At 33.9% G+C, this 12,294-nt stretch overlaps 1 protein-coding gene across 1 annotated transcript; it reads left to right on the plus strand.

Annotated features, from left to right (window-relative positions):
- The first annotated feature begins 8,430 nt into the window (after window positions 1-8,430).
- Window positions 8,431-9,473, plus strand: LOC121251451 (stress-induced protein KIN2-like). The gene is made up of 3 exons (XM_041150711.1): window positions 8,431-8,588; window positions 8,725-8,793; window positions 9,152-9,473. The coding sequence occupies exons 1-3, from the start codon at window positions 8,529-8,531 to the stop codon at window positions 9,224-9,226; spliced, it is 204 nt and encodes a 67-aa protein (XP_041006645.1). The 5' UTR covers window positions 8,431-8,528; the 3' UTR covers window positions 9,227-9,473.
- The last annotated feature ends 2,821 nt before the right edge of the window (window positions 9,474-12,294 follow it).

Consider the following 12,294-nt stretch of genomic DNA (forward strand, 5'->3'; position numbering starts at 1 on the left):
GGAGTGTGAAATTGTGTTAGCGAGTTGTGTTCGTGTCGTGTCAAGATATGTATATTATATTATATGAGTCAATCTTAATCCGACCCGTTAAGCTTATCGTGTCAAAATCTCAAACCCTAACACGATCCATTAACATAATGAGTTGTGTCATGTCAACTCATTTTGATCCGTTTATGTAAATAGGTTGAACAGACTCGAAATTAATCCGTTTGATCTAGTTAAATTTAGCATAATTTTATATAAATGTTAAAATCATTATATCTATACAAAATATAAAACTAACTACAAGTCTAAAATTACAATCAAACAATAAAAATATCGAAATTAAAATTTGAATAATTTTATTTTTAGGTATAAAAGTATTTAATTGTAACTTTAACTTTATTAACGGATCATAAAGGGTCAAAACGGATTGACCCGTTATCAACCTCGTAAAGTAATTGTGTCTTAACGGATCAACCTGTTTTAATCCGAACTGTTAAGACTAAATTTTAATCCATTTTTATCGTATCGTATTTGTATTGAATTAACGGGTCGTGTTACATATTAGTTTTACGTACATCCACAATTGTCACAAATAAGCTCGAACTCTTCCATTGCAAATGAGTGCAATTCCCTTAACAGTCCGGGTTTTTCCGTTGAGCTACCCACACACTTAATAGTTTCTACCTATTGTCGGCAGCATTTGTTTATCTGCCCTTTTTTCTCACTTTATTTTTTTATTAAATGTTTATTCTTTTTAATAGAACTTATTTTGAGATGAATCGGATTATGCCACAAACTTGGGATGATTATTTTTTGTGCTTTTTATATATGGATAAACAGGCATCTCTTGCCTTTATTTTCTGTTATAAAAATAATATTCGGCCCCGACAATTGGAAGCGAACAAAAGGAGTCAAGCAGCTGCCTAATTTGACCCCGAGCAAAAGAGCCAGACAACTTGAGCACATGCTGGAATAAAAGTGATTGGCATCTAAAGCTTTTTTTGAAATGGGAGGAAAATTCTTGGATTGTAAACACACCCGCACATGAAGATGCTAGGAAGTTTGCAGCAACAGTTAAATAACGAAAGACCGACGCCACCACATGGAACCATAAAATGGTATTCTTGGGCAGGTCAAACCACTAATTTCTTGGGTGCATCTTGTTCTTCAAGCATAAATTCCAAAAGAGTGTGTTGTACACACGACCACTAGTATATAATCAAAGGTAGAAATCTGACATTGCATAGAGGAGGCATATTACTTTCCACTCGATCAGTCTGGCAAATTTTTTTCTTTTATAGAACGTGTTTGACCCGTTGTAACAGCAATATTGCACAGCATGAAACGAGAGACGAGGGAGGACCAATCAATGTCTGTATAAGAACAGGAATAACCCACCATTCTAGTCATGAATGTAAATTTCTAGTGAGGGTATTCCTTTTTCTCTGAAAAACAACCAGGTTAACTCGAGTAAAATCCAGACCAAATTTCGCATTAGTAACCGACCTTGCTGTCAAAGAACCTCCTTAAAACCCAACTGCAAAATCCGGTCTGTCAACTGTATGCTCATCAATAACTCATCACAATAACTCGTTACACTCGTTGATTTCTCCAGGAAATTCACTACCAGAAATCCACAGTAAGGGACACTACAAAATAGACATTCAGTAAGATTCTGGTGATTCAACTGCTGGCCATTCTTTCCATTGTCCAATATTCAGTAAGGTCGAAACTTCCTAGAAGCTCTCAACCGTTGTATCCGCTTTTTATCCTGCTCAAACTTGCTCTGCAAGGAAATAATTTAAGGCATCAGTATCCGTTCTGTCTAGATTGTCCAAGAATCATCCATGAACCAATTGCTTATGCTATAGTTCTTTCACTTGGGAAAAAAAATGAAGAAACATACCAATCTTTTGACATATTTATATGTGTGTGTGTGTGTGTGTGGGGGTACAACGAGTGTCTGATATAGCTCTATATTTCTCTTTTACATGAAACACACACAGTATGCAGCTCTTGGGCGTGTACAGCTGCTACAAACAACAGAAATTTATCCCTTGAATTATTTTACCTAGAGAAGCATGAATTCATTTCAGTTCCAACAGAAACTACAATTAAATCTAAGAGCTCTAATTATATTGTTTCTATCCTCAATCCATACTAGAAATTTTTGCAAAGATTAAAAAAAAAAAAAAAAAAAAAACCATATAAATAGGAAAAGGAAAATACTTGGGTGAAAGAAATTAAATGTAGATGATAGAAAAAAATGCTCCTTCAACATCAGAAACTTATGGATGTCAACATATAGAGAATCTGATGCCAGCGCTCTTAAGTTCTTTATTAAAATTTTTGATGATATGCTTTAGTATATATGGAAAAAGTAGTTTTCAAGAAAAAAAAATGAAAGTAAACTTTCCAAATAGAATTCATCATACCATTCCTCTGGGCTTCTCTTCTTTGGAAGCAGTAGAAATTTAAGCCAACTTCTTTATGTTTCCTCTTGGCCATCTTATCCTCCACAGCCAGCCAGGGCTATGAGGCCATGCCACTTCCAGCATCCGCTGACTTTTTCCTTCCTTTATGATGTATGACAACTGTCCAGCCCCCTTCAGCAGCTTGAGCTTCTCCTTCTTTCCTTTCATGTACGTGCCATAACACGATGATAATGACTAAAGAAGTGGGCCTCTTGGATTAAAATTGGGAAAAAAAAGAAAAATGACCACCGCTTTTCTTTAAGTGAGCAAGATATCAGTTTTGTAAGATCTGGCACATCTGCATTACTGACCAATAGATAACTTTCCATGAAAGCCGTATGCATGATTCCTAAATTTACAAGCGCATGAGCAACATCAACCATGAAACATAATATCATAGAAAAAAAACAGTGCCTTTCCCTCTTAAACAAGCAAATGCTAGTCTTGCAGAATGAAGGTTAGATAGTGCTTCATGTGGCAAATTTTTAACAAACAAGCATTACAATTCAAGAAATTTGGTCAAGAGTGTAGTTGAAACCACAGATATCGAAAACCAAGTGTGTTTTTAATCAAACAACCATGACACATAACATTGTCCATTTTTTAGCCACAGATTGCTTGTGCATGTGCAAGCAGGCGACTTTATTCAGGCCAAAGGACCAACAGCGGTAGAGAGAGGATGATCGAAAAGATATAAAGTCGAAATCAAATTAAAAACCACGGACAGTACCTGTTCTAGTTGTGCCTCATGTGCAGTTATAAAGTCATCAGTTTTTTGCTTTAATATGTTCAACCCTGGTCTACCTTGTTAAGAAGTTTTCAGTAAGAAACCCATATCATGAACCATGCCCATAAACCAAAAACAAAGAAGCCACATATTCACACGATATGGGTTTGGGGGAGGTTTTATGTTTGAAGTAAAAGGATAGCCATACAGATTATTTAAAGCATGGACATATCGCCGTCATGGTAGTGAATAGTGGAATTTTATTAGATTATGTAGATGCCCTAATATCTGATTAAGGGTAGAGCCCGGCAGTCTCTTTTGGTGTAATCTTCGTTTTTAGTGGTATAAGGTCTTCTGTATGTATCGGGGGGGAATTGTGGGGGATACCCATACTGCTAAATTGTACTTTCTTGCCACCAGATTTTAAGAAATGAAAAGCAAAAAGATAAATGGCCCGAATTCTGATATTCATACTTTGTATTCCTCCTCGTCCCCAGAAGAGATTTGATGAACAATATCTAGGTCAGCACCTCCTTCCTTTTCCTGCGACTTCTCAGCCTCCTTGGACAAATTATCATTTTTCTCTATCTTTATCCTCACTTCCTTGGACTTACCTACAAAGATTATTGACAGATGATTACTAATATGTTGCCACTAGATAGTGATATTTGAACAAACAAAAGCAAATGTTCTGAATTCAACAATCCATACCTTTTATTCCTCCTTTTGAACGAGGAATATTACATATAGTTGTAAAATGCACGAATATTGTGTAATCATTTGAAAAAAAATGAGGTATATTATTAAAATTTTTAAAAAGATTATGCAGTACTTACACACTCCACAATTATAAATATCATTCTCTTTAAACAGTCCCCCGTCCCCAGGAGAGAGGTGGCAAACCTCATCGTGATCAGCTTCTCCCTTTTCCAGCGATTTCTCACCTTTTTGTGATGAACCATGATCCTCCTTTTCCTTTCTTAGATTTCTTGGACTTAGGTATAAAGAAAAAGGAGAAACCTATTATAACGACCAACCCAATAATTTTAAAATCAAAATATTGATAATTTTTATTAAATCTAAATTACATTTAATGGGCTATATTGGATAAGCTCACGAGTGATAAATTATTGAGATTGATTAGGAGTTTTAATTAGACTCAATAACTAGATTAAATCTCATTTATTATTAAACGAGTTAGATTCTTTTTAAAATTTAAATATCAGCCATTAAAAAATTTATTTCATTTTAAAATCATCACTGATTGAAATCCATTATGCAGTCTCAGTTACTGTCAATCTTACATTGAATGAACTATTAGATCATATTTTTTAAATTCAAACTCTCTTATTAAATGATCACAATTAAGTGTTCAGCAGATTAGTGTCATTACATGTATTAACCGAGTTCAACTCAAACTTGTCGGCACCCTCTCCCTAATCTCTCTATAACTATCTCACTTCCATGTGTTATTTCAAAAAAACCACAAACCTCCATAACTGTAGCAACCAAATCCAAGGTACCCAGTCCAACACCGTGCCTGTCCCACGTTCACCACAACAATAACCGACTGCTTCATTTTTCTTATGTTTTCTCTCTCCTTCTAGTTCATGTAATCGATTTCATGCTGGAAATAGTGAATTAATGATGCGAGGTAAGTAGCTTAATCATAAATTAATATTAGCATACGTTAGCTAGTTATATATATTATTATTAAAGACAGTTCTTTGGAAGCCAATTTTTATGTACCATGCATGTCATGATATTTGCAAGCACGTCATTCATCATAATTCATGACCATTATGCATATTATAGTTATGTATATATTATGGGTCTCATGCATCCCACATTGCATAAGACACGTAAATTTTCATAAGATAAGATTAAAATTAGTTAAATTAGATGACCATTTAGATCCATGGTACTAATGCAGACAGGGTGGATGTGCAAGCCACAGACTCAAACGTAGTCCGCCATAGTATTTTACCAGATCAGATCAGCGGTTCCCTTTGTGACTACAAAATGTGGGACCAGTACACAACATTGCACACAGAGTTAAGCGTGTTGGCCAGTCAGAACAGTTAGATAATTTAGATCAGGCAATATACCAGAAATATTTTCAAGTCATGCATGTTATCATCATATTTATGAATAGTAATGATTTTAAATTCTCATCACGAATTATTTTACAAAAATTCTTATATTAAGTTTGTTTACGTTGTGATGAGTTTTTTACTGAGTCATCGCCTCATTTTAATTTCTTTTATATTTTTAAATCACCCCAGATCAGAATATTTATGAAAGTAGAGCTACAGGACGGGACTTGGTCTAGGGAAGCGTGACAGTGGCCTAGATCATGTACAGAGATTTTAAGTTATAATTTTTACGGCACAAACTTTGAGAAATTTTAATAAATATTTTTGCACACTCTCATTTATAAAATGACTTTATTTATTATAACGAATCTTTATACTTAACACTTCTTTTAGAATAATATATATTTTTTAAGTCAAGTTCAGTAGTAGGAACTCCCCCTCTTGTGATTTTCTAAAAGTGACTATTTTTAACAGTAGTGAGTGAGGTGTTTACACCAATAAATTCCTATGAAATCTAAACTATAGCTGCAACATTAATGTCAATTTTATATTAGACTTGCTATAAACCAAACAAAAGCCATGAAGTGTTTACAAGTTTTGCTCTTTCTTTCGAACTGAGTCTCTCCGAGCCATATGGAACCGTTTCTCTCTAGTTCAGTTTGAAAATGCGTTCCTTTTTCCACTCCATCATCTAATGACCAAAGAATCCAGTTAGCATAGCAAAAAAGACAAAACCCCGAGGAAAAAAATTAGGCAATCCGAGGTTGCAGCCCATAAAAATACATAAAGAAACTCATCTTTTGAAATCAAGAGGTCTAAGAATAAAGACCCCAGAAGCCATTTCACCGAACGGAAATACAAAGCGGAGTGCGAAGTTATAATCAAACTCACAACGTAAACTAATAAGAGAAAGGAGCATAAAAACCACTAACCCTTTTCGGGCAACTCGTGATTTCTCTTCTGAAGTTTCTTAATTATTTGCTTCTTCCTGTCCTGCGAGTCCATTAGTCTCTGTCTCTCTCTCTCTCTCTCTCTCTGCAATGAATCAATGACTATGGAGGTCCAGTTGATACTTCAGAGGAGCGAAATACAGAGCAGGTTGGGGCGCCACGGCACCATTCTTTTTTTTTTTTTTTTTTTTGAGCTTCAAATCGTAGTTTTAAATTCCGTTCCGTTTCGATCAAAATTTTCTATATCGGTGCAGTGTCCAGTACACTATACCTTTTCGTTCTGTTTCGGTCCAAATTTCAGACGGTTTCGGTTCATTTCGGCTATTCCAGACGAAATTGACATTCCGGGCCATATTCCACTTCGGACTTTTTCATGGCAATATAAAACTTATTTATATAATTTTAATTTTTTTTTAACTTTAAATATGTCTTATCATCCTTTTTTTTTTTAAATATCACTATTTTTAATAAATCATCAGTTCTTCTATACATATACATAAATACATGATACACGCTTAATATACATATATTTATTATATTAGTTGTTAGTTTATATATATATATATAATATAGTTAATTTCAAAATGATACATTAGAACGCATCGTTACCGAAATATATGATTCCAGTACTTCAACCGAAATGACAACCGAAATTCAATTTAAAACATTGCTTCAAATAGTCTTCTTATCTAAATAGGTTGTGATTGTGGAACACTACGATAAAGTCTGATACTTACAAGTATAGGCTTTATAGAAAGTTACATTAGCTGTTTTTAATATGATAAATTTTAGATAAAAGTCTTACATATGAGAAATTTTACATGAAATTCTTACATCACACAACTTCACTTAATCAATTGTAATTTTGTCATTTTTCCTTTTATTTTAATGCTTAAATATGTATTTAAATAAAATAATAAAACACATATTGGTTAGGTTGAACTTTTGAAGAGTGTGGTATAAGGCTTCATTGTAGCATTTCTCTTTTGATTTATTTAAAAAATGTAAAATAAAAATTTTTTGTAACCACCAGGGCTGACAACAATTGGAATAGCTCAAGATACACCCCGACCTTAGTTTAGGGGTGGCAAATTGTGCTCGCAGATTGTATTTATGTCGTGTCAAATCATGAGTTTCTGACTATATGAGTCAAATCGAACAATCCGTTTAATTAAATGGATCAGATCCTAAAATCCTAACATGATACATATAATTAACATGTGACACGATACAAACCACATAACCCATTTAATAATTAGTTTTATCGAATTTGAACACGATCTGTTTAATCCATTTCAACATGTTTGATATAAATGAGGTGAATTGACTTGTATATTTATTTTTTAACTCAATTAATACAATTTCATGTATAATACAAGGATAACAATATAAATTTTTTACAATTACAACTTGATTCATGATAAAATAATTTATGATCAATATCCAAACTACTAATATATAAGAAAATTAATATTTTCATAAAATAAATATCATGCTGAAAAAAAATAGTTTAATAGATTGAGATTTAAATAGTCAAGTGCTAATATTAATATTAATATGACATCCTAACAACAAGAAATACATATAAAATTAAGCATTTATAAAATTTGAAATTAAGATTTATACGTGTCATATATATGGGTTGATTGCGAGTTTCACATTAATTTGCAATTAACCCGATTAATATTTATTAATCGTGTTGTATCGAATGAATCCGTTTTGAAACTCATTTATATTAAATTCAAAGTCGCTGATTTACGTCATATCGTGTTCCCAAATCGTGTTTAGGTTATGATGGAGAAAAAATAAACGAAAGGTTGAGACATTGATCTCACATACTCACAGTACGTATCCTTCTTGACGATTGATTATACTCTTATCCAAATCATAATCATAAGTCGCATCAAATGCTGAATTTTTGAGGTTATAGACATAGTCGATCACCTTATCATTCTGAATCATTCAAATTCTTAGTTTGCGGTTGCGGATGTTATGACCGTAATTTTCTATTAATTTATGGCTTTGCAGGAACGACCCAGAACCCGTCAAATGCCTTTAAAATAGCTAACTGCTAGCATGCCTTGAACGGGAACGATAAATTTTTCTCTAACTACAGAGTGACACGTTTCTAACTTGGCTCCACGTGAAAGAACACGTGTGAGGCAATGGATAGGTTTTGAAAAAGTATAAATAAAGCTGACAAAATAATGATAGGTGCATCACCAGAGTCTAGTTTGTAAGCATCAGTTGAGTCAATTAATTTCGTGGGTTTCAATTTTCGAAGAAAGGAACGAAGATGGCAGACAATTCACAGAACCTGAGTTTCCAAGCTGGGGAGAAAAAGGGCCAAGCTCAGGTCAGCTTTAACTTCCTCTCAGCGCTGAAGTCCCCATTTCACTTGCATGCATGATGTCTGTTACCTTATGCAAATGGCACTGACGAATGATGTTGATGATGTTTTTTTTTTTTTTTTTGGGGTATGTTTGTCTCAGGAGAAAGCCAGCAACATGATGGACGGGGCTGCCAATGTTGCTCAATCTGCCAAAGAGTCAATCCAAGAGGTGCATCACTCTTGTCTAAAACATCAATATAGGGTTGTAAATAAAGGAGGAAATTAACATTATCACTATCAAATCAGTATTGTTGCTTTCACGACAATCTAAAGCTAGCATTTGCTTTTAGTTACTGCTCTATGGAGCAAACAAACATGCTGATACTACCCAAAAACAACTGGTACAGTTTGTTTTATAACTCGTTTTTGGGTTCGAACATGAGTGGCTTAAATATGGTGGATTTCAAGAGGAGCTTAGATATCTGAAATTAGCAAATACATATATGTTTAATGAATAAGCTTTCCATATGATTTCCTTTTTACATTTTTAGAAATGCAATACTTACAAATTGTTCTACTGCGTGCAGACTGGTAGTCAGATGAAAGAAAAGGCACAAGGAGCTGCTGATTCTGTGAAGAATGCGACTGGCATGAACAAATGAAGCTGGAGGGATCCATCCGATCCATCCCTATTCAGTTGTGGTGGTTGTTTTTTCATTCAACAAAGAGGGCTCCTATGATCGAGTTTTCACCTTGTTGGTTTTTTTTTTTTTTTTTTCAATTTCAAATGCTCCTTTTACTTTTATTAGGAGCTTGTTAATGGTTTTTCCTCTGTAGTATGAAGAGAGTTCTGCAATAATGCTCTCTCATCGGCGTTTATAAAACTTCGAGTCATTGGTTTTAAGACAATTTCTGTCTCTGCTTTTTTTATGGAAATTAAGTTACGGGTTGGCAACAATTAATAATAACGTATCCAAAGTGTTGTGCATTCAACTTCAGCGGGTGCACGAAGATAAGCAAATACAATCATGAATCAATCATGAACATCCTATATTCGTGGGCAACTCTTGGTGATAAGACCAGCTTTTGGTTGATATTAATGCAGCTGCTTTCTGCATGCAATTGAAATGAAATGCTCCATTAGTTCCATCCTTTATCGAAGTGTTGCGAACTGAGGCACACTTGGATGACTCAAGCAATCGTAATCTTGCAACTAAATGGGTAAATCCTGCATTCCGGATAGCTTCATTAGCGAACGTGCTGCAAATAATGCAGTGTCTGAGAAAAGGCTTCCTGCGACCTTATTTCAAGCATCTTCCTCCTGCACCAAGTGAAATCCAGATCGAGGCCCACAACCCAACTCAGGACCAAAAGTTTCAATTTTTCGCATTCTAACATCATCATAATCATAGAACAGAAGCACAATCCTTATTTTAGCTACTCGATTACATAACGCTAATCGCCAACTAATTTTCAGTCGTTGGCAATCACTTTTTTTCAGACTTCTTCCTTGCAGATTTAGCATACATACACACCATATTGGAGTGCCAATTTTTTTCTTTTTTCAATAGGCATTAAAAAGTATTGCAACAATGATTGTTACTTAGAACCATATTGAGGGAAGTCTAAAGCTAACATTTATTATGCCATCGTTTTATTATTATTATTATTTTGTATTCTTAATTTTTCATGATGCCATGAAAATGAACTCTCTCAAACTGTATAATTCAGGATACAGAAAGTACCCTGGTCCTGATTTCTTATGGCTGCTGAGATACAAAATGTTTGGATTACTCATTAATGGATTCATAATTTTTTTTCTATTATCTAGAAAATTTGAATCCAAATGTACCATAAATTTCTGTTATTCAAATTTTCTATCAAACCAATGTTACAAACGTGGTTTCTACCTTCTTCTTCTTCTTCCTTTTTTTTTAATATATATATATATATATATAAATTTTTTGCCAATTGTTACAAATTTCGTTGGAACAGCTAAACAAACAAAAGTCAGTTGCATGTTTGAATACTTTTTAAGTATCTTACAATCTTACGAATAATAGTGAAAGAGAAGATCTTCTAAGCAGTACGTCTATGTGGGGTTGAGAACAACCTCCAATAGACTAAGGTCACATAGGCCGCCCATTAGACTAGGAATAGGACTCATCCCACCAAAGCAACATCCCTCACCCTCGAAACCCAATCCCTCCTTCATCCTCGTTTGAGGTTGCGTTTGAATATTGAGTTCAGTTTAATTGATATGATAAAATATTATTAGAATATTATTTTTTAATATTATTATTATTTTGAGATTTGAAAAATTTGAATTGTTTATTATATTTTATATTAGAATTGGAAAAAATTGTAATAATGAATTGAGTTTGGTTTAATTTCCAAACGTACCAGTCGTCTCTCTCACATCAAATCTCCATCCCTCTTGCTTGTCTCTCTCTCTCTCTCTCATCAAATTCGCCACCACTCAATACCGTGAACACATCGACATCGGCGCCATGAACTTCATTGGAGATCCCAAAAGCTTCACCATCTATGTCTTAGAAAATCCCTCCCCCCCTCAATGTTGTGACTGCATTCTACAATCATTGAGGTCGGATTCACAGATACCATCGATACGAACCTCGGTGGTACATTTTGCCATGGATTTTTATAGCTTTAATTTTGTCCTAGAAACTTAATATATTTATTTCCCTTCAAAAATCTAGCATCAATTTCAAACATATTAAGAACTCTAGAAATCTCATCAAATTTTATATCTATCATGGGTTTCGTTTTGGACTGTGTGTTGGTTTTTAATTTTACTTGTTTTTGGTGTGGAGGGCAGTGATCGTGGCTTTACAAATGGGTGGATTATTGCTTGAAGTCAACTTGGATGAAATAACCCTGATGTATGGTATGTGTTATAAACCTTGTTGTGAATCTGGTTCTAATAAGGATGTGGGTGGCGACGAACTGCATGGTGGCTAACTTCTTTGCGTGAAATTGGTTGGCTTCAGATTAGGTAGTTGCGTCGGGCTGCCTGGCGTCGGACTAGTGGAGAATAGCAAAGGGCAAGCCGTAGTGTCTGGTGGGTGGGTAGTGGTACGTCTGGTGGGTGGGTAACGAAATGCTGGAGTGAAAATAGGTTTAGACTTTAGAGTATTTTGAAAAAAGAATATGATGCAGTGGTCCTCATAGAATTTTTTACTACATTACTAATGTGGCAGTTGCCTATTGGATGCTGGTTTCACCTCAAAAGTAAATGGTACCGCTCTAAAACGAAATTGATAGTGAAATAGATTGAATAAAGATGTTTTGTTTAATTTTGAGAAATAAGAGAAAAAAATCAAATAAAAATATTTTCTAAAATAATTATTGTATTAGAATATGTGAAAGTGAATATATAAAATTAAAAAGTTGTTTGAATCTAATTTTTTAATACTATTTAATATTAAAGTTTGTAAAAATTAGATTGATTTTTATGTTTGAGTAATAATTAGGTAATAATTCGATAAAAATTTAAAATTTAAAATAGAAATGTATTTTAAGTTTGAGTAATGGAATGGAACTTTTAGAAATTTTGAGAATGTTTATTGCTATCCAAACATGCCCATCTAAGAGCATTCTCATTAGCTTGGCTAAATTCATCTTCAAAATTTAGTGAATATCACAATTTTTTACATTTGTCTATTCCATTTAAATTCAATCTCCACATTAGATTAGTCATTTACTCTCT

The sequence above is a fragment of the Juglans microcarpa x Juglans regia genome, chromosome 2S, assembly GCF_004785595.1.
Source record: "Juglans microcarpa x Juglans regia isolate MS1-56 chromosome 2S, Jm3101_v1.0, whole genome shotgun sequence".
Classification (NCBI taxonomy): Eukaryota; Viridiplantae; Streptophyta; class Magnoliopsida; order Fagales; family Juglandaceae; genus Juglans; species Juglans microcarpa x Juglans regia.

Coding starts and splice junctions, on each gene's coding strand:
- LOC121251451 (XM_041150711.1), top strand. CDS start 8,529: ATGGCAGACAATTCACAGAACCTGAGTTTCCAAGCTGGGGAGAAAAAG. Junction 8,589..8,724: donor AGAAAAAGGGCCAAGCTCAG/GTCAGCTTTAAC, acceptor TGTTTGTCTCAG/GAGAAAGCCAGCAACATGAT. Junction 8,794..9,151: donor CCAAAGAGTCAATCCAAGAG/GTGCATCACTCT, acceptor TACTGCGTGCAG/ACTGGTAGTCAGATGAAAGA.